The following is a 22,157-nucleotide window of genomic DNA, read 5'->3' as shown; positions in this document are numbered from 1 at the left end:
TTACCCCAAATCTCCCCCCAAACTCCCCCAAAATGCCATTTTTACCTCAGATTTTCTCAAATTTCCCCTCAAACTCTCCCAAATTCCTTTTTTTACCCCAAACCTCCTCCCAAACTCCCCCAAAACGCCGTTTTCCCGTCTCCAACCGCAACTTTCACCTCTCTCTCGTCACATTTTTCCCCTCGCGCTCTCCCCAAACCGCACTTTTCCACCTCAAATCCCCGTTGCTGTTGTTGTTGTCGTTGAGGCCTACGTTTAACCCCTCGCTCCCCGCCGGGCTCCCAACCTGTGGCCGCCGCTGGCCTGCAGCCACGTGTCGTCGACGGGCGGCGGCACCGGCGTGGAGACGGTGCTGGTGCTGATGTCGCCGATGATGCTGAGCGCCTCCTTCAAGGCGTGGTACATGCGGAGCATCTCGTCGCGCCGCTGCGCTTGGTCGGCCGACTCCTCCATCAGGCTGCTCTGGTCGGCCGAGGAGTAAAGGTACGCCAGGAGCTCCGAGTGGATGAAATCCTTGGTCTGCGCAGACACGGCAAGAGGCCATCAGCCCCAAACCCGGAACGACGGAGCCCTCCCGCTGGAAAAGCCCTTCCAGCTGATCACAGAGGTTCCCCACTCACGTTGTTGATCATGAGGTGCATTATCGTCTTTGGCATAAGATCCCGGATGGATTTGTTGATGATGCCGACGTAGGAGTCGACGAGGTTGCGGATGGTCTCCACCTGGCGCTCCAGTTGGGGATCCATGGAGAAGGTGTTCTCCTGGGCGCCGTCCTCGTTCTCCGTCTGGAAAAGAAGGCACAAATGACCACCACCATCCAACCCAACTCGGAAAGAAACCCCTCTGCTCCGCGTTTATCCCCTGTCCCCTTCCATCGAATTCCATCCCACGCGGATGTTTTATTTCCGAGCCCAGAAGGAACGTCCGCATCCATCAAAGGAGCGACACAAACCACCGCCGCGATATCGGTTCTCCTCTTCTACGATACCGCAGCCTTTTCCAGGGGTATCCGAGACCTTAGTGGGATGCACCCGGAGCCAAACCCGGAGCTCCTGGATCCAAAGGATTCCCGGTTCGCGCCGGGAGGGTTCAAACAAGGCAGAAGGAGGGGTTTACTTGGTCTTTTTCCGGGTAAACTCCGGCTCGGAGGAAGGAGGCTTTCCAGCTGTCCACGTCTTCTTGGGAATCGCAGGCCAGCTCGATCTGACGGAGATCCTTGTACACGTTCCTAGGGAAGAGGGAACCGGGATGAGGACCGGGAATGCTCCAGGAGCACCACGAGCCCTCGGAAGCCCCAAATCCCTCCAACGCTGCGTCTAATAAATATTGGGAAGCGGCCGCTTCCTCCGGAGAAATCTCTCCCCACCACCTCGTGGACACCACGTGGATGGAGAAGCCGGATGCAGGGACAGCGTTCGGAGTGAGGGAATGGGAAACCATCGGCTCATCTACGCGGGAACGCGCTCGGCAGAGCTTTGAGCCTGACGGGATCCCTGGAGCGGAGGGATTTTGGGGATACTCCGAGCCTTTACCTTTGCTCCGTGTTGAAGATGGCGAAGACGTGTTTGTTGGACATGAAGCCCTTCTCCACATCCCTGATTTTCAAGTTATCCAAAGGCAACATGTACTTCTTCTCCTTCTCCTGGAAAACGGGATAAAGAAGGGATGAGAGTGAGCTGGTGCCGAGACTCCGGAGCAGAAGGAAAAGCCGACCCAAAGACATGGAGCGGGATCGGAGCTCCTGCCAATCCCTCGACTTCACACCGGAGAAGATCCATCGGGAACAATCACCGCTCGGCCCACGGGATCAAAGCCTGGAGCTTCACTTGGGATGGGGCAACGCGTTCCCCCCGCTTTGGAATCATCGAAATTCCGGATGGCGGCTCCAGAACGGATCCCACAGCCCTTTTGGTGCCGTTCTACCATCCGGAAGCGCCAAAGGAACCACCGGAGGATGGGATTTGGTCCCTCCTGCTCCACGGGACGCCGGGCGTGGGATGGAGCCCACCCCGCTGCTCTCCGAGAGCTCCGGAATTACCCGGAGGGACCGCTTGGAAAAACGCCGGAGCTTCGCCATCTGTTTCAGCGACGTCGGCGCCTGCTCCGAAGGGACCACCCAACCGCAAGCGCCACATCTGGAATCACTCAGAGCTCCGTTTTCGTCTCCAGGCGTTGCGCGGACGCTCCCAAAAAAGCGACGGGTGGGTTTTTTTATGGAATGCCTTTACGGAAGCGGCCGCGAACGCGACGGCTCCGTCGTCCCCTCCCACCCCCTTCCCCCCCACTTTCCTCCTCCTCCCAATTTCCTGCGAAAAGGCAAAAAAAAACCCCAACCAACCCCAAAAACCACCAAACCAACCCACAACCGCGATTTTTTTTCCTTCTTTTTCCTTTTTTCCGGATGGGATTCGGTGCCGAAGGCTTTTGCCACGTCAGGAGAGGAGACAAAGCCGCTTCCCTTCCGCCCCAACCCCGGTGGGTGTTTCTTTCTCGCTTTTGATTCCAAGAATTCAATCAATTCCCCATTCCAAATTGAAAGAAAAAGATCGTAAATGAATTTCTTGGGATGGAGGAAAAGGGGGAGGGAAGGAATCGGAGCTCCGGAGATTCCAGCTCAGGCTTCCCAGTGTTCAGACTACCTGTTCAGGAGGGTCGGACGCTGTACAGTAGTCTGCACATTGGTTAGGCCGGGTTTGGTCAAGCGGCGCTCGGCACCACTCCGGCCCCGGCACGGTAAGGCGGAAGCGAACCCGGATCCAATCATTTTCCGGGAGATATCGAATCCGTTCTTTATGGTTTTGTCTTTTTTTTTGTTGTCTTTCTTGGGGGGATGGAGAGTTTGGATCCCCTTCGCGGAAAGGTTTGAGGCCGTCGGGATGGAGGGAGGAGGGCTGCGTCGCTCTACGAAGCGTAGATCCGAAGGGAATGTTTGGAAAAGCGGGAATTGGGGAAGGGTGGGAAGAAGGGATTGCGGACGCAGAGACTCATTCATCCCACCCGGATGGTTCCCGTTGCGTTCCTCCTCCTCCTCGGTGAGGCCTCGGTTGGGCTCCGAGGGGGAATGCGCTCCGGAGGGAGGCTCAGCACCTCATCCTATTCCCTTCTTTTTTTAGGATTGGGGGTTCAGGGAAGGGGGAAACGGGAAAGAGAGGTCGAATCCGACTCCGCGGTTCCGAAGAGCCGTTCACCTCGGAAGATGACGGATGAATAAAGGAAACCGGGGCTTTGCTCGGAAGAAAAGTTGTGTCCGTGGCTCCTTTCGGCTCCGTTTTCCGCATGTTGGGATCCCTCCGGCGTCTCCCCAAAACTCGGTGCCCCCCCCAAACCCGTGACGTCAAGGGGACGGGGACGGGGACGGCAGCGGCCGATTCCAAGACCGGAGGGGGTGGGAATAATCCGGAATATGGGAGTGGGGCAGCCGGGACCACAACGCTGCAGCCGGGAACGCCGGCTCCGGCAGCTCCAAGCAGGCCGGGAATGTCGGATTTGCCTTTATCCCATTCCCAAAGGAATGGCTTTGGGTTTCATAGAATCCCCAGGTTGGAAAAAGACCTCTTGGATCACGGTCCAAACATTCCTATCATTCCTTTGGGTGGTTAAACACCGCTTCCAAGCAAGGATGAGCCACCGGGGGTGTGGGAATGGTGGGATAACGCTGTCCAAGCGGATCAACGGGTCCTCCCGTTCCCAAAAAGTGGCTTTGGGATAACACAAACCATTCCCACCAGGAATGGCCGAGGTGGGGCTCAGGGTTGGGGAACAACAACCCAACGATCCCACGGGATCGAGCATTGCGTTGCCCTTGGGGGCAGTTTTCCTTCTCCCGGGAAGCAAACGGAGGTGGTTTCCTTCCGGAGAACCCGGACCAAGGATGGTAAAACGGGGATTCGATGTGGATCGGGAAGCTGGGATGCGGCAGGGAGGTCCCCGACCTTCCTCGTGGGATGGGAGACATGGAAATGCTTCTTGGAGAGGAAAATGGGCGGAAAATCCCTCTCCAAATGGGCGGAAAATCCCTCTGCAATAGGGAATGGGCAGAAAATCCCTCTCTGAATGGGTAGAAAATTCCTCTCCAATAGGGAATGGGCAGAAAATCCCTCTCCGAATGGGCAGAAAATCCCTCTCCGAGAGGGAATAGGCAGAAAATCCCTCTCTGAATGGGCAGAAAATCCCTCTCCGAAAGGGAATGGGCAGAAAATCCCTCTCCGAGAGGGATAACCCACAGCGTTGGGATCCTGACGGATCTCCATTATCCGACGTCTCCCGGTTTATTTGTGTTTAGACAACTCCCGAGATCTCGGCGAGTGTCTGGAGATGTGGAATTTGCTGACAGCGATGCCGGTATCCGTAGGGCTCGGGCTCCGTTACACCTGAACAACGCCAATTCCCATTCCCAACATCCCGATTTTCCCACGGGAGAATCGCAGCGCTCACCCACGGCCTCCAAAATCCCATCTTTTTCCCGCTCGGACTCACCTCTTCGTCTTTGTACCACGATAGCGACTCGGCCGTCAACACGAACCAATATTCCTTGGAGCCGCCTTTCATGATGCTGATGTTGTTGATGGTCAACCAGCCCCGACGGATCACCTGGAGACGGGAATGGCAGCGGGAAGCGGAGAGGAGGAAGGAAAAGAGGTTACAGGCGGTTGTAGAGGGAATTTCCCAGATGGAGAGCAAAGAAAAACCACTCCGGAGCCCAAAGCCAACGCGGCGCCTTCACCGAAAGCTCTGGAGACCCTCAACCGGGCACATTCCGAGTCCCCATCCCAAAGGGAAGCTCGCAGAGCGTGTCCGGAGCTCATCCCGCTGCCGAAGGGCCGCGAGGGAAGAACAAACCCAGTGCGCGCCCGCGGGAAGATACTGCGGCACCGTCAGCTCCGAAGGCAACCCCGGCTCCCACCTCGCTGCCATCCGGATGGGAGAGGCGCTCCAGAGGGATGAGACCGGCAGGAATTCCAAGCGGGGTTGGGCTTTAAGTGGGAATCGGAGCCAAATGCCGGCTGGGAGCACCGCCAAGAGCCAACGTTGGGCTCCATCCCGGCTGTTCCCATCGTTCCGCTCTCCCCATCGCTCGGAAGCTCATGCGATGCCATAACCGCGGCTACGAACCCTCCACAGAGCACCATCGGAGCCCGAGTGGAATCCGGGAGTCATCCCTAAGGGCTTCCCCGGGATAAAAGTCCCTCCTGGAACACCGCAGTGAGAGCGGATCCACCGGGAATGCTCCCAAACCGGAGCAAAGGGAGAGCCGGAATCGCTCCTAAACCAGAGTTTGGCTCAACCAGGATTGGGAGCCGCCGGAGCTGAGCAGAGGGACGGATCCTGCCCGGCTCCTCTCCCCGGAAGAGCTTTAATCCACACCATTACCCTCTCCGGGATAGGATGAGGTGGGATTCCGGTGGGAAGGGAGGTTCCGGAGCTCCGAGCCGCACCGGATCCCTTCAATGGGAGACGCCGGCCGCTCTCCCTATCCAGGAATCCCTCTCGCCGTTTCCCAGCGGAGCCGCACGGCGCACGCCGCGCTTCCCCACGGAAAGACGGGAAACCGTTGGATCGCCAAAGCCCCGCTGGTTCCGTGCTGCCTCCCCATCCTGCCGGGAATGCGGAGGGGAAGGCTTCGATCTCGCCGGAACTGCGTCGGCAAGAGCGGAAAACCCGAGGAGAGCGCGGCTGAGCTGGGAAGCGGCGCCCGGCACTCGCCCCATGGAGCGCCGGCTGTCGTCCCGCAGCGCTTCCCAAGGATTAGTGCCACACACGGGTTAGGGATGAGCGGAGGGGGACGCGGGCGTGATCCGGGTGAGTCGGAAGCGCCGATGGAAGCGAAGACGAAAGACCTTTGCGGCGGAGCGGAGAGGAGTTAGGAGGCAGCGAGACGCGGAGTTTGCCGTGGCTTTGCCGGGAAGCAGATCCCGGAGAGGGAGGGGCTTTAATCCCAGCGCCGGGAAAGACTCAGCGCCGGACTTTTTAGGATCATGGAATGGTTTGGAAGGGACCTCAAAGAAGAGACGGTTGCAGAGCGACAGCTCCGATGGGATCCGGTTGTGCCAAGCGCCATCCAAGATGGCCTTCGGCCGCTCCAGGGATTGCGGCGGTCACGATCCCTCTGTGATTTCCGACTGCCGACAGAAAAGCCACGGCAAAATCCACCACGTTAGGCACAGGCAAAGCTCGGAGCGGCGTCGGGAGCAGCGGCTACAGCTAAAACTGCTTCGCCTACGGAACCTTCCGGCGAAGGGAAGGAGGGAGCCCTGAGATTAAGGAGGACGGAGGGCGGCGCAGTCGGGATTTGGCCATGGGGTCGGAAAATCATCCCGGAATTTGGAGGGAGTCTGGTTTGAAAGGAGGAGAGGGAAGAGGGAAAGGGGAGAGGGAAGAGGGAAAGGGGGAGAGGGAAAGGGGAGAGGGAAAGGGGAGAGGGAAAGGGGAGAGGGAAGAGGGAAAAGAGGAGAGGGAAGAGGGGGGAAAGTGAGGGGAAAGTGGGGGGAAAGTGAGGGGAAAGTGGGGGGAAAGGGGGGGGGAAAGTGAGGGGAAAGTGAGGGGAAAGTGAGGGGAAAGGGGGGGGAAAGGGGGGGGAAAGAGGGGGGAAAGAGGGGGGAAAGAGGGGGGAAAGAGGGGGGAAAGTGAGGGGAAAGAGGGGGGAAAGAGGGGGGAAAGAGGGGGGAAAGAGGGGGGAAAGAGGGGGGAAAGAGAAGAGGAAGAGAGGAGGGGAGGAGGAAAGAGAGAAGGAGGAGGAAGAAAGGGAAGAGAGGAGGGAAGAGAGGAGGGAAGAGAGGAGGAAGGAGAGGAGGAAGGAGAGGAGGAAGGAGAGGAGGAAGGAGAGGAGGAAGGAGAGGAGGAAGGAGAGGAGGAAAGAGAGGAGGAGGAGTAAAGTGAGGAGGAAGAAAGAGAGGAGGAAGAGGAAAGAGAGAAAGAGGAGGAGGAGCGGAGAGGGCAGCGAGAAGGATCCTTTCAAACGGAGAGGGGATCGGCTCCGGGCGAGCGTCCCCGCGGCTCCGCGCCGGCTCCTCCCGTCCTTAACTGTCATCTCTCCCTCTTCCCATCGCCCGGCACGACCGCGTCCGCGCAGCCGCCGACGGGAGCGCGGCCCTGCGCAGGAACCACCGTTGGCTTCGGCCAAAGCCATCGGATGGGGCTAAAAGAAACTGGAAGCGTCTGGAATGGGAGACGGGAAAGGGGATGCGGAGGGTCGAACGATGCACGAGGCCCAAACTTGACGCCAACGCATCCCTCCCGCCATCGGAATGCGCTCGTGGCTCTCAGGAAACGCCTCGGCGAGGCGGGAAAGCATCCGGCGCATCCGCGTTTTCATGGGAATATGGGGCTGGAGCGAAGCGTTGGCTCCGGGGAACCTCATCCGCCAGCGCAGCGCCCGCTCCCGGCAGCAGGAGATGAATTACTTCCCCGCTTTCCTTCCGTTTGGGAGCTGAGGCGGCTCCCAAGGGATCAATCAACACCGGAGCCGCAACTCCGAGGCGGTAAAAGCCAAATTTAGGGGTTGGGAATCGCTTCCTGCTCAGACGCTTCCATTTTCTCGGCTCGGCAGTGCCCGAAGCCTCTCCCATCCGGAGGCAACGCCGTCCTCCCGGTCCCGGGAAGTGAGTACGCTGGCGGAAAAGCGCTCCGTTGACGGAATGTCGAGGCTCGGAGCGGCTGGCGGACACCCAACGGTTCCTCACCGACCCCTGAGAGCTGTGGCTCCTCCGAAGGAGGTGGGATTTTGTCGGCTTTCTGCGCCGCCGCCGCCGGCAGATCCCAACTTTGAGCCTAAAAAAAGGCGACTTTGGGCGAGATTCCCAACGGGATGAGCTCCTGCTTTTCCCAACTCCACGGGATCCACCAGCTTTGCGCTCAGATTTGGGTTTCTCATTTCCTCAGGGCCGGAAAATCAGTGCCGAGAGCATAAATCCCGGCACTCAGTTCACCCTCCGCCTATTCCCGATGGATCCAGGGGAAGATCAGCCCCAAATCCAACAGGGAAGAGGCCAAGAGGAAAGGGCCACATCTCTGTTTCCATCTCGAAGCCCACGGAGATGGGTTTTTTCCCCTCTTTTGCCGTCGGCGTACTCAATCCCGGGAAGCGAGAGGCGTGGGTTGGGGCTCGGGCAGCGTTCCCGGCAGAGCCGCGGCCGTCGCCGGCTGTGGTCCCTCAGGACTCTCCCGGCGCTGTGGGTACTTACCAGGATCTCACCCTTTAGAGCGTAACAAAAATTAAGGGGAGGAAAAAACAAAAAGCGGGACGAGGGGACAGGAAAAGGGAAGAAGGAGGAAGTGATGGGAAGGAGAGGAGAGCGGGAAGCACAAAAATGGGGGGAAAAAGCAGAAAAACAGCAAAAGAAAAATAGTTACATGCTATTAATTACCATTTCACAGTGTTAATCGTTCATTATCTTTGTTCTGCAAGACCGGAAACCCGGGAGCGAGGAGATTCCCGCCCGGCTCGGGAAGGAGGGGACACGGGGTGGGACAAAATGGAGGCGGATGCTCCAAAGGAAGGAGCGTTGGATCAACTCAAATCCTACTTTTAGAGGAGCTCCAGTGGAGCAAACACTCCTAATTCCATGATTGATGGCTCTGACTTCCCTGTCTCCATCCCAATGTTAAATATTCCCAAGGAAGGGGCATTGGATCAACTCAAATCCTACTTTTAGAGGAGCTCCTACGGAGCAAACACTCCTAATTCCATGATTGAGGGCTCTGGTTTCCCTGTCTCCATCCCAACGTTAACTATTCCCAAGGAAGGGGCGTTGGATCAACTCAAATCCTACTTTTAGAGGAGCTCCGGCAGAGCCAACACTCTTAATTCCATGAACGATGGCTCTGACTTCCCTGTCTCCATCCCAACGTTAACTATTCCCAAGGAAGGAGCGTTGGATCAACTCAAATCCTACTTTTAGAGGAGCTCCAATGGAGCAAACACTCCTAATTCCATGTTCGAGGGCTGTGGCTTCCCTGTCTCCATCCCAATGTCAAACATTCCCAAAGGAAGGGGCATTGGATCAACTCAAATCCTACTTTTAGAGGAGATCCTACGGAGTAAACACTCCTAATTCCATGATCGAGGGCTCTGACTTCCCTGTCTCCATCCCAACGTTAAATATTCCCAAGGAAGGAGTATTGGATCAACTCAAATCCTACTTTTAGAGGAGCTCCGGCAGAGCCAACGCTCTGAATTCCATAAACGAGGGCTCTGACTTCCCTGACTCCATCCCAACGTTAACTATTCCCAAGGAAGGAGCATTGGATCAACTCAAATCCTACTTTTAGAGGAGATCCTACGGAGCAAACTCTCCTAATTCCATGATCGAGGGCTCTGACTTCCCTGTCTCCATCCCACCGTTAAATTATCTCCAAGGAAGGCCCTTATGGATCAAGCGGAACCCCCCGAAGCAGCTCCCGGGTTTCTCCGCCGGCTCTGGAGCGGGATATTCCGGCGAGCGCCCGTACCTGGTTGGGAATGGCCCTTTTCTTGTTGGCCTGTGTGTTCCTCTGCTGAGCGCTGGAAAGGGGAAAGCGGAGAATTAGACCGGAAAGGACGGGAGCGATCGCTCCGAGCCCGCGCCGCCACCCCCACGCTTCCCACCCGGAATAGCGTACGGAAGAGCCAAATCCAAAAGGGGAAACCCACGGAGTAGAATCCAACCAAGAGCTGCCAGAGGAAGCGCTTCCCAAGGTTCGCGCGGTGCCGACGGAGGGGATTTTTCCCACCCGGAGCTCCTTCCCTATGACTTTATCCAAGTGTTTTCCCGAAGGGAAAAGCTCTGACCGACAGGAGCGGAAATGCCAAGCAGCGGTTGCCGATGGGGAAGGGATTTCCGTGCGGGAAAAGCCAACCACCCTGCCACCGCCAGGCCCAGACCCCGGAATGGTATCCGGAATTCCCGTTGCGTTTTCCCAGTTGGAATAAAGCAGCCCCTGCACCGAGGGAAACTACCTGTCCTTCCTGAGGGGACGAAGCGCGGGATGTGACCGTTAGTCAGGAGCGGGGAATAAAATCCATGAAAACAGTTAGAAGAAAACCGGGAAAGCGCCCGGAGAAGCCATTCAACACACAAAACCGCGGCGGCTTTTCCCCTCGGGAAGCGGATATCGCTCCTAAGGAGGAGGATGGGACACTGGGAAAAGCCCCTTCGTCGCCCAACGGCGTTCCGGGTGGGAGCGGGAAGCGACGGATCCCGTCGGGAAGCGCATCCCAAAGCGGAGCTCGGCAAAGAGAAGGCTCTGCGGCTCTTCTCCCAGCGTTCCCGTCGGGAATGGGAATGCCATGCGGAAGGAAGCGCGGGTACCCACCCTGTCGCCACGTGCTGCTCTGTGTAACAGCTTTGGGAGTAGGGGGTTCGGAAGAATCCGGAAGAAAAGAGGGAAGTGATGGTTCAAAGGAAAAACAGGAGAGATTAGGAGGAGAGGAAGGAACCGCCAACGGAGGCGAAAAAGCAAAGAGGGAAACGGAAACGAGAGGAGGAAAATGGGAATTGAAAGAGGAAAAGGGATTGCGGATGGCGGAGACGCTCCTTCCGCTCCGTCTGGGAAAAATGGGGGTTCCTGAAAGGTTTTGGCTCCCGGAATGGGGTCTCCGTTGGGAGAAAAGGAGGAATGGGGTCTCCGGTGGGAGAAAAGGGGGAATGGGGTCTCCGGTGGGAGAAAAGGAGGGATGGGGTCTCCGGTGGGAGGAAAGGAGGGATGGGGTCTCCGGTCCTTCCTCACGCTCCGGCCCTGAGGAGAGCGACAGAGGAGCCGGGAGCCATTCCCACTTCCACCGGGACGAGGCCGGAGCGGTTCCACCTCCTCTTAAAGGGCAGAATTCCCACTTCTGCGTCAGCGATAGCCTTAAAGGCCAAAATTCCCGGGAAGAGCCGCTGTGAGTGGCACTAAAGAGCTCCTCGATCCGAGGCCCAACATCCTAATTCCGGCTTTTCCCGCTCCAAACCTGGCCTGGCAGTAGTCATGGATGCAGAGGCAGCGGAGCTGCTCGGACTCCGGCGCGGAGCTCCCGTATTCCAAATCGGAGCTCCCGTATTCCAAATCGGAGCTTCCGTACCCCAAATTGGAGCTCCCGTACCCCAAATCAGAGCTCCCGTATTCCAAATCGGAGCTCCCGTATTCCAAATTGGAGCTCTCGTACCCCAAATCGGATCTCCCATATTCCAAATCGGAGCTCCCATACCCCAAATGGGAGCCGCGCGGTGCCAAGTTGGGGAATTCGATTGGGATAAAGAGGAATTTTCCACTCGTTTTCACCGCAGTGGCTCCGGAAAAGAAGCGGAACCCATTCCGGGAACTCAGGGAAGGACACGGAACAGCATTTAGAGGAGCAACGGAAGAGCCGTTGACTCACTTGGCAAATCCGATGAAGTCTTCGTGGTTGGTGTTGATGTAGGAGAGTTCGATGTCGATCAGCAGAAGGATCTGGAAGAAGGAGTTGAAGTCAGGGAAGAGCTGGAAGCTCCCTCGGAGCCGTCGGGATATCGGGGAGACGCCAGAGCCGCGAGAGAAATGGGAGAATCCGGATGGCGACGGCTCCGCCGGAGCTCACCTGGTCCTTGGTTTTGCCTTCCCGTTCCCTGATGTGAGTGGTAACGATCCTCTCTGTCTCCTCCCGTAAGCGCGGATAGGAACCAAGCTGGAAAGAAAGGGGAAAAGCCGGGAAAAACATGGCTGCTGAGGGGCTGCAGACATCCGGCAACGCTCTGAAGGGACGAGAGAGAGCCACGGCTCCGCTCGGAGCACACGGCTGAGGCCCGGGGGCGGAAAAACCAACCAGATCCCCTTCCCGAGGGCCTCAGAAGCGATGCCCAAGAGGTGGATCCGGGTTTTTTTCTTCCCAGCACCAGCGGATCCCGGTTTTCAGGCCAAAGGATGGGAAGGATTGGGGATCCCAGGGATGGAGAAGCCTCGGCTGCTGCGCGACCGATAGCCATCGGCATTCCCGATAAGCATTCAGTGTCGGAAGGACATGGAATCCCTCCGGAATTGGCGCCAACCTCATGGTTGGGCTCATTTTTGTCATGTGGGTCCCGGCAGCAAAGATATTCCGGATGTTCCGATGAGATAAATGGGATTAAAGGGAAGAGCTGTCGCTTTTCCGGCCCAGGGGACGGCGTCAGCCGGATCAACCGCGTTGGCTACGCTTTACGATCCGGTTTTCCACTCGGGATTCAAAGGCCAAACCGGAAGTGGCTCATCCTGCGCTTTGAGGACGGAAAAGCCAACGGAGAGCAGGAAAAGGGGGGAAAACAGCGGAGACGGAGGATAAAAACGGGGATTGTTTGGAATGGGCGAAGGGAAAAGCCGAAGCCGAGACGCTCCCTCCGAGCCGTCTCCAAACTCCCGTTGGCCGTTTGCCGGAGATCCGCGGCCTTTATCCCAACCGGATCCTGAAGATCCAACTTGAGGAAAACGGGATTTCACCTCCGCTTTGAGGTCGGAGCCTCTCGGGCTTTGGGAGACAGAAGGAATTCCGTCCGGTTCACGTTGGAAAGGAAAGAGTGGAGAATTCCCACTCAAAGCCTCCCACTCCGGGAAGCCGAGAGGACGGATAATTCCCCCTTTCTCCGCTAAATCCATGGATTTTATCAATCCCCGAAGCCTTGGAAGGAGCAGGAGGTGCTTTTCGCACCTTCTTTTCAGCTGAAAGCGTTTGTTTGGGTTAAAGAATCGCTCCCAGATGGATATTTAAGACGGAAGTGTCTCCTTTTTCCAGGCCCGGAACACGCCAATTGGAGAAGGGATAATTTGGGAGGGGGGAAAAACACAAACAAAGTTGCTTTTAATTACAGATATTGACTGTAGGATTCCCAAATTTGTTGCCCGGATCATCGTTTTTCTTCCTGGGATTCCCAAACCCTGAGGATAAATCCCACTTTGAGGAATTCTGCGCTAAGAGATGGATAAAAACCAGGAGCGGAACGGATGCGGGAGCCAAGAAACCCCGGCTCCGACCTCAACGGAGTCAACCGTGACTCAAAAAACCCAACGGATGTCCTCAACCAACGCCAACGGAGAGGATTCCCACTTCAAGGAGTTGAGTGAAATCTGAGGAATATCCAATTTGCGCTTAGAATTCTCCGGAATTTTGGATTTGGAGGGGTTTTTTGGGGGAAGGGAAGGCAGGTGAGGAAGGCTGGAGCAGCGCTGCTGCTTCTCAGCCTCCGGAAAGGCCTCGGAGGGCCTCCGGCGATGCGATACCTTACAGGTGCACTGCCGGACGGTGTTAATTAACTCCTGGATAACGAGATCGACGCATTTCAAACACGGCTCCTTCAGCTTCACCACCTGCTTCTTCACAATGGCCTCGAAGGCCAAGTCCGGAGTGAAGAGTCCGGTCCTGCGCGGATCCGAAGGGAGAGAGAAACACAACGGGACATCAGTTCTGACGTCACTGGATGCGTCCTGGAGCCTCACGAGGTTCTCCAGCCCCACTTTTCCACCTTCTCCAGGTCCCTTTTGGCCTCGTGGAACCTCCTGAGGTTCTCCAGCCCCACTTTTCCACCTTCTCCAGGTCCCTTTTGGCCTCGTGGAACCTCCTGAGGTTCTCCAGCCCCACTTTTCCACCTTTTCCCGGTCCCTTTTGGCCTCGTGGAACCTCCTGAGGTTCTCCAGCGCCACTTTTCCACCTTCTCCAGGTCCCTTTTGGCCTCGTGGAACCTCCTGAGGTTCTCCAGCCCCACTTTTCCACCTTCTCCAGGTCCCTTTTGGCCTTGTGGAACCTCCTGAGGTTCTCCAGCCCCACTTTTCCACCTTCTCCAGGTCCCTTTTGGCCTCGTGGAACCTCCTGAGGTTCTCCAGCCCCTCTTTTCCACCTTCTCCAGATCCCTTTTGGCCTCGTGGAACCTCCTGAGGTTCTCCAGCCCCACTTTTCCACCTTCTCCAGGTCCCTTTTGGCCTCGTGGAACGTCGTGAGGTTCTCCAGCCCCACTTTTCCATCTTCTCCAGGCCCACATCCCCCCAGAAGGAAGGGAAGAGGGGCGGATCCGAAGCCGGGATCCAGGTTCTTCTGCTCATCTCCTTAACTCCTCGGCCGACCACCACGGCGCCTCCTGTTCTTCCAGCCCCACATTCCCATCCCTTCGGATCCCGCACTCACCGCACTCCGTGGATGTTCTTGATGGCGTAGCTGATTTCTCGCCTCAGGTCCTTCTCGTCAAACTCCATCTGGAGAGAAAAGAAACCACCGTGAGGTTCTGTGGGCGCCGACGGACACCACGCGGCGTTCCCGGCTCCGGCGGTCGCCCTTCCTTCGGCACCAGCGGATGCGGATGGATGTTATACAATGTGGGACCTGGGTGTGATGGAGAAGTGGGACAACATGAACCTCAGGAGGTTCCACGAGGCCAAAAGGGACCTGGAGAAGGTGGAAAAGTGGGGCTGGAGAACCTCAGGAGGTTCCACAAGGCCAAAAGGGACCTGGAGAAGGTGGAAAAGTGGGGCTGGAGAACCTCAGGAGGTTCCACAAGGCCAAAAGGGACCTGGAGAAGGTGGAAAAGTGGGGCTGGAGAACCTCAGGAGGTTCCACAAGGCCAAAAGGGACCTGGAGAAGGTGGAGAAGTGGGACTGGAGAACCTTAGGAGGTTCCACGAGACCAAAAGGGACCTGGAGAAGGTGGAAAAGTGGGGCTGGAGAACCTCAGGAGGTTCCACGAGGCCAAAAGGGACCTGGAAAAGGTGGAAAAGTGGGGCTGGAGAACCTCAGAAGGTTCCACGAGGCCAAAAGGGACCTGGAGAAGGTGGAAAAGTGGGGCTGGAGAACCTCAGGAGGTTCCACGAGGCCAAAAGGGAGAGAGCCCAACTGGGCTGCGGTTCCCGGCGGTTGTCCCGGTTGGAGCAGAGGAGTTTGGTTCATCCCAACCCACCGCCTCAGGAGCCGCCGCGGGATCGGCTTTACCTTCACTAACTCAAAGGGAAACCTCTCGTGGAAGATGCGGTTGATTCTGGCCCCTCCGGAAAGTTCCAACGTGTCCACTTGGTCTCCTGAACCTTCGATGCGCTTCTCAAAGTCCACACCAAACTGTTGGACCATCCTGCGGAGAAAGAAGAGGGATCAACCACGGGAGGACAACGCAGAACCCAACGGAGGCCTCTCCGGAGCCATTTATGCTCCTCAAGGTGGGGAGAAGTTGTCCCAATTCCCTCTTCCGGCAGAAAATTCCCTCTTTTGGGGCATCTCGAGGGCACGTGGGGGGTCCGTTCTCATCCTGAGCTCCAACCGTGGGACACCAAAGGCCCGTTGGGAGCTTGGCAACGAGGAGATGTCGATTCCCACCTTCCGGCGGTTCTGGAAGGGTCATTCCTCGTCCTTCCCAACAACTGGAGACAACGGGAATGTCTCTCAGGTGCCGATTGGGCCCGTTGGGCGTCGGAAGGGCCACCAGCGCCACCCGGAGCGCGACACGGGGCGGCTCTGGGCCTCCTTCCTTGGAAGAACCCAACGGTGGAGATCAATGAGCCTCAAGGGAGGAGTCGAGAGCGTTTCTGTCCCCTCCAAAGACGGAAGAACTGCGGTTGGGGGAGAAGATGAGGTTCTACGGAGACCTTCCAGGAGATTCCAGTGTGGAAAAGGGCTCCGGGAAAGAATCATACATTGCTTTGGGTTGGAAGGGATCTCAAAGAGGATCCGGATCCATCCCAGGGCCGTGTCCCACTGGATGAGGGGCTCCAAGAGTTTGGGTTGGAAGGGATCTCAAAGAGGATCCGGATCCAACCCCAGGGCCGTGTCCCGCTGGATGAGGGGCTCCAAGAGTTTGGGTTGGAAGGGATCTCAAAGAGGATCCGGATCCATCCCAGGGCCGTGTCCCACTGGATGAGGGGCTCCAAGAGTTTGGGGTGGAAGGGATCTCAAAGAGGATCCGGATCCATCCCAGGGCCGTGTCCCGCTGGATGAGGGGCTCCAGGGCCCATCCAACGTGGCCTTGAACCCCTCCAGGGATGGGGCGGCCACCGCTGCTCTGGGCAACCTCATCCCAGAGAAGCTTCCTGGAGCCCTTTCCCTCCTGGAAGCTGCTCTGAGGTCTCCAGCTCTCCCCGAGTCCTTCTCCTCCCGCCGCTCCCAATCCCATCATCCCCCATCCTGGATCCCGGGATTGCTCCGACCCGGGTGTAGGGCCTTGTGGAACCTCAACCCAAACTCTTGGAGAGACACGATCCAGTGGGAGGTCGGATCTGGATCATCTTTGAGATCCCTTCCAACCGGAACTCTTGGAGCCCCTCATCCCGGAGGAGATTGGATCTCAACCACCTTCGAGGTCCCTTCCAACCCAAACTGTTGGAGAAACCCGATCCACTGGGAGGTCGGATCTGGATCACATTTGAGGTCCCTCTCAGCCCAAACTCTCGGAGCCCTTTATCCCATAGGAGGTTGGATCTGGACCATCTTTGAAGCCCCTTCCAACCCAAACTCTTGGAGCCCTTCATCCTGTAGGATGTTGGAATTGGACCATCTTTGAGATCCCTCCCAACCCAAACTCTTGGAGCTCTTTATCCCGGAGGACGTTGGAATTGGACCATCTTTGAGGCCCCTTCCAACCCAAACTGTTGGAGAAACCTGATCCAGTGGGAGGTCGGATCTGGATCACCTCTGAGATCCCTCCCAACCCAAACTCTTGGAGCCCTTTATCCCATAGGACATTGGAATTGGATCATCTTTGAGGTCCCTCTCAATCCAAACTCTCGGAGCCCTTCATCCCATCGGAGGTTGGATGTGGACCATCTTTGAGGTCCCTCTCAGCCCAAACTCTTGGAGCCCTTTATCCCATAGGACATTGGAATTGGACCATCTTTGAGGTCCCTCTCAACCCAATCTCTTGGAGCCCTTCATCCCGGAGGACATTGGAATTGGACCATCTTTGAGGTCCCTCCCAACCCAAACTCTCGGAGCCCTTCACCCCATAGGACATTGGAATTGGACCATCTTTGAGGTCCCTCTCAGCCCAAACTCTCGGAGCCCTTTATCCCGTTGGAGGTTGGATGTCGACCATCTTTGAGGTCCCTCTCCACCCATCCCACGATCCAACCACTCCGTTGTTCTGCTTCCAGTTGGGAGAGGACCACCTCCCACGGACCGACGAAGCCCCAGGAGAAACCTACTGTAACAAAGCTTTGGTTTTCCGCGTGGGATCATCGGGACGGAAGTTCTTGTACTCCTCCACCTCCTTCTCCAGCGAGAGGAGTTGGCTTTGGAGTTTGCTGCGCAGCGCCGGCAGCGTCTCCCGGATGTGGTTGGTGAGTTGCTACAAGAGAAACCCAACACTGAGACATCGTTCTCCGCATCGGAACGTTCTTTATTCCACCAAACCCAAACCTCAACATCTCCGAACGATTGAGAAAAGAACGGAACTCACCTGGTTGAGAACCTTCTGGAGGTGCGGAGTGCCCATCCGGTCGGCCATGTGCCGGTAAGCCGGGTGCGAAAGGAAGAACTTGCGTTCGGCGGCCAACGCCGCTCGGATGTCCTTTTTGCCGTCGATGTCCTTTTGGCTGCGGTTGACCACTCCGATGTAGCCTACGAGAAGAAATGGCGGCTCTCGGTCAATGGCGTCCGGCGGCGCCGCATCGGCTCGTTTTCCCGGAGCCACGAGAGCGCCGCGAAGGCCAAAGCGGCTCTTGGGAAGCGCCGCGAGGAGCGGAACGGAGGGTTCGTGGCGGTTCGTTTACCTCTTCGTAGGGGGAGGAGTTTGTTCTCCAGAACGTCGCGAGCGTCGGTGCCTTCGTCCATCAGGTCCAGTTTGGTGATGACGCCGATCGTCCGCAGACCTGGAGCGGAAACGCCAACGGGGAATCCATTAACGGCGCAAACGAGCGATCGATCGGCCTCAACGATGAGGAATCCATTAACGGCGCAAACGAGCGAGAGATCGGCCTCATCGACGAGGAATCAATTAATATCACTAATGAGCAATTGATCGGTCTCATCGATGAGGAATTGATTAACGGCGCAAACGAGCGATCGATCAGCCTCATCGATGAGGAATCCATTAATATCGCTAATAAGCGATCGATCGGCCTCATCAATGATGAATGGATTAACATTGCTAATGAGCGATCGATTGGCCTCCTCAATGAGGAATCAATTAATATCACTAATGAGCGATTGATCAATCTCATCGATGAGGAATTGATTAACAGCGCAAACGAGCGATCGATTGGCCTCAACGATGAAGAATCGATTAATATCGCAAACAAGTGATCGATCGGCCTCAACGATGAGGAATCAATTAATAACACAAATGAGCGAGAGATTGGCCTCATCGATGAGGAATCAATTAACGGCGCAAACGAGCAACCGATCGGCCTCATCGATGAGGAATCGATTAATATCACTAATGAGCGATTGATCGGCCTCATCAACGAGGAATCAATTAATGTCATAAACAAGCAATTGATCGGCCTCATCGATGAGAAATCAATTAATATCGCTAATGAGCGAGTGATCAGCCTCATCGATGAGGAATCAATTAACATCACCAATGAGGAATTGATCAACATCACAAATAAGCGATCGATCAACTTCACCAATGAGGAATCAATTAACATCACAAACGAGAGAGCAATTGGCCTCATTGATGAGGAATTGATTAACGGCGCAAACAAGCGATCGATCGATCGTCCTCATTGATGAGGAATCGATTAATATCGCTAATGAGGAACTGATCAACATCGCAAACGAGCGATCGATCGGCCTCATCAACGAGGAATCAATTAATGCCGCAAACAACGAGTACTCAGATTCCTCATTAACATCACAAATAAGCAATGGATCAGTGTCAACGAGGAGGAATCGATTAACGTCACAAAGGACTCCGGAAGGCCCTTCCCACCACCCCAGTTTGGGATTCTGGGATCCAAGAGGGACTCAGGGACTCCGGAGGGCCCTTCCCACCACCCCAGTTTGGGATTCTGGGCTCAAAGAGGGACTCGGAGACTCCGGAGGGCCCTTCCCACCACCCCAGTTTGGAATTCTGGGATCCCAAATGCAATCCCGGCTCCGGAGCAGACGTTCCTCCGCTCTCACCTTGCGGATCCACCTCTTTGGCCATCTTGAGGGCGTCGGAGTTGGCCAAATCCATGTTGGCCGGCGTGACGGCGAGGATGAGGCTGCTCTCCCTGCTGATGAACTGCAGGATCATCTCCTTGATTTGGTACTCGATGTCCTGCGGTTGATCCCCCACCGGCACTTTGGTGATTCCCGGGAGGTCGATCAGGGTCAGGTTCAGCACTGGAACGAAGACATCGGATCAAGAGATGAACCCCTGCGTTAACGAAGGCACGTGACGAGTCCCGACCGCGACACGCAACCGGATCGCGACGGCGCAGGAGAGGAGGGACGACGGAGGGAGGGGAAAGACCACGAGGTGTTGGTCAACAGCGGCCAAACATGAGCCAACGGCGGCCACAGACCAGACAAAAGGGGCCAAACGCGAGCCAACAGTGGCCAAAAGTGGCCAAACGCGAGACAAAGGTGGCCAAACACGAGACAACAGTGGCCAAAAGTGGCCAAACACAGGCCAACAGTGGCCAAACACGAGCCAACAGTGACCAAACATGAGACAACAGTGGCCAAAAGTGGCCAAACAGGAGACAACAGTGGCCAAACACAAGCCAAGAGTGGCCAAAAGTGGCCAAACACGAGCCAAAAGTGGCTAAAAGTGGCCAAACAGGAGACAACAGTGGACAAACATGAGCCAACCGTGGCCAAAATTGGCCAACGACAAGTCAACAGTGGCCAAACACGAGCCAAAAGTGGCCAACAGTGGCCAAACACAGGCCAACAGTGGCCAAACACGAGCCAATGGTGGACAAACATGAGCCAACAGTGGCCAAACATGGCCAAACACGAGCCAAAAGTGGACAAACACGAACCAAAAGTGGCCAAAAGTGGCCAAACACGAGCCAACAGTGGCCAAACATGAGCCAACAGCGGCCAAAAGTGGCCAAACACGAGCCAACAGTGGCCAAACATGAGCCAACAGTGGCCAAAATTGGCCAAAGACAAGCCAACAGTGGCCAAAGACAGGCCAACAGTGGACAACAGTGGCCAAACACAGGCCAATGGTGGACAAACACGAGCCAACAGTGGCCAAACACGAACCAAAAGTGGCCAAAAGTCGCCAAACACGAGCCAACAGTGGCCAAAAGTGGCCAAACACGAGCCAACAGGGGCCAAAAGTGGCTGAACATGAGCCAACAGGGGCCAACAGTGGCCAAAGATGAGCCAACGGCAGCCAAACATGAGCCAAAAGTGGTCAAAAGTGGCCAACCACGAGCCAACGGTGGCCAACCACGAGCCAACAGTGGCCAACCACGAGCCAACAGTGGCCAATGGTGGCCAACCAGGAGGCACCGGCGGCCCAGGTGGCCCAGGAGCCTCTTGGCTCGGATGAGTGAGGGCGGCCGGTCCGGAGATGATGGCTTTTCTGCTTCCGAAACGTTGGAGGATGCGGAAAACTCACCGTGTGGGGAGTAGACGCGGAGGTTGATGGGGACGGGGGAGATTCCTTTGTTGGTTCCCGTCACGCGGTCCGTTTCGGCTTCGATTTCCTGCCGCACCTCATCGAAATCCGTGAACTTTTTGGATTTGCAGTGCAAAAATTCCGCATATTCTGGAAAAGAGCAAAAAATAGAAAGGATGAAAAGAAGGAATTGAGGTGGAGAATGAGGAGATTGAACCCGTTGGGAGACATCGGAGCGGCAACGAAGCCGAGGGATCCACCGGCTCCTCCCGGGATACAGGAAAGCAGCAAATTCCCGGCACCGGCCACGTTTTGGTGTTGCCGGCACGGAGATCTCGGATCCGGCCAAGAAGGAAGGACCAATCCTCCCGCGGGATCCCGCGGCATCTCCAGCCCAATCCCACATTCCCGAGCTCCTCAGCAGCTCCAAATGTTTTCCGTCGGCTCCAGGACTTGGGAATTTTGCTGGAACCCACAGATTTGTGCCGATTCCGAAGGTTCTGATTCGTGGATTTGATTCCGAGCAGAACCTCTCGGAGTTGATGGTCAAACCCGGACGTTATTCCCGTTCCAGGTTGATACCGATGGATTCACTCCCTGGACTCCTCCCTCCAATTCCCTCCACTCCCACAGCGTGGACGGAGCGCCGCGACGACCGGAGACTCCAACCCCGACAATTCCAACCCAGGGAAGGCAGGAGACCAACACACACCCCGAAATCCCGGGATAATGGTGCCCCGGATCCAAACGGGGCTTCAAACCTGAGCTGGGACAGGGATTGTCATGGGATCATGGAATTGCTTTGGCTGGAAAAGCCCTTCAAGATCCCAAATTCCAAGACCTTTCCTGCCCTCCATCCATGGATCCAGCCTGGCCCCATCCCTCTGGAGATCCTTCCTGCCCTCCATCCATGGATCCAGCCTGGCCCCATCCCTCTGGAGACCCTTCCTGCCCTCCATCCATGGATCCAGCCTGGCCCCATCCCTCTGGAGATCCTTCCTGCCCTCCATCCATGGATCCAGCCTGGCCTGATCCCTCTGGAGACCCTTCCTGCCCTCCATCCATGGATCCAGCCTGGCCCCATCCCTCTGGAGACCCTTCCTGCCCTCCATCCATGGATCCAGCCTGGCCCCATCCCTCTCCAGACCCTTCCTGCCCTCCATCCATGGATCCAGCCTGGCCCCATCCCTCTGGAGACCCTTCCTGCCCTCCATCCATGGATCCAGCCTGGCCCCATCCCTCTCCAGACCCTTCCTGCCCTCCATCCATGGATCCAGCCTGGCCCCATCCCTCTCCAGACCCTTCCTGCCCTCCATCCATGGATCCAGCCTGGCCCCATCCCTCTCCAGACCCTTCCTGCCCTCCATCCATGGATCCAGCCTGGCCCCATCCCTCTGGAGACCCTTCCTGCCCTCCATCCATGGATCCAGCCTGGCCCCATCCCTCTCCAGACCCTTCCTGCCCTCCATCCATGGATCCAGCCTGGCCCCATCCCTCTCCAGACCCTTCCTGCCCTCCATCCATGGATCCAGCCTGGCCCCATCCCTCTGCAGACCCTTCCTGCCCTCCATCCATGGATCCAGCCTGGCCCGATCCCTCTCCAGACCCTTCCTGCCCTCCATCCATGGATCCAGCCTGGCCAGATCCCTCTGTAGACCCTTCCTGCCCTCCATCCATGGATCCAGCCTGGCCCCATCCCTCTCCAGACCCTTCCTGC

The 22,157-nt window shown here is 56.8% G+C and overlaps 1 protein-coding gene across 10 annotated transcripts in view; it reads right to left on the bottom strand.

Annotated features, from left to right (window-relative positions):
• DNM2 (dynamin 2) overlaps nt 1–22,157 on the bottom strand; it is a 34,613-nt gene that overhangs the window by 4,205 nt on the left and 8,251 nt on the right. For 4 of the 10 annotated variants that reach the window (XM_054051727.1, XM_054051725.1, XM_054051724.1 and 1 more), the window contains exons 3-20: nt 20,441–20,590; nt 19,003–19,206; nt 17,646–17,744; nt 17,333–17,493; nt 17,079–17,221; nt 14,881–15,016; nt 14,084–14,151; nt 13,186–13,324; nt 11,534–11,620; nt 11,336–11,406; nt 10,291–10,320; nt 9,448–9,499; nt 8,181–8,192; nt 4,477–4,590; nt 1,533–1,642; nt 1,117–1,228; nt 621–785; nt 287–519 (exon numbers count right to left, since the gene is read on the bottom strand). In XM_054051727.1, coding sequence (XP_053907702.1) covers nt 287–519; nt 621–785; nt 1,117–1,228; nt 1,533–1,642; nt 4,477–4,590; nt 8,181–8,192; nt 9,448–9,499; nt 10,291–10,320; nt 11,336–11,406; nt 11,534–11,620; nt 13,186–13,324; nt 14,084–14,151; nt 14,881–15,016; nt 17,079–17,221; nt 17,333–17,493; nt 17,646–17,744; nt 19,003–19,206; nt 20,441–20,590 — 2,086 coding nt within the window. The remainder of the gene's footprint in view (nt 1–286; nt 520–620; nt 786–1,116; nt 1,229–1,532; nt 1,643–4,476; nt 4,591–8,180; nt 8,193–9,447; nt 9,500–10,290; nt 10,321–11,335; nt 11,407–11,533; nt 11,621–13,185; nt 13,325–14,083; nt 14,152–14,880; nt 15,017–17,078; nt 17,222–17,332; nt 17,494–17,645; nt 17,745–19,002; nt 19,207–20,440; nt 20,591–22,157) is intronic. The other 6 variants (XM_054051729.1, XM_054051731.1, XM_054051728.1 and 3 more) reach the window with 3 other exon arrangements.

The sequence above is a fragment of the Cuculus canorus genome, chromosome 30, assembly GCF_017976375.1.
Source record: "Cuculus canorus isolate bCucCan1 chromosome 30, bCucCan1.pri, whole genome shotgun sequence".
Taxonomy (NCBI): Eukaryota; Metazoa; Chordata; class Aves; order Cuculiformes; family Cuculidae; genus Cuculus; species Cuculus canorus.
This window is presented reverse-complemented; position numbering and strand designations above follow the sequence as displayed.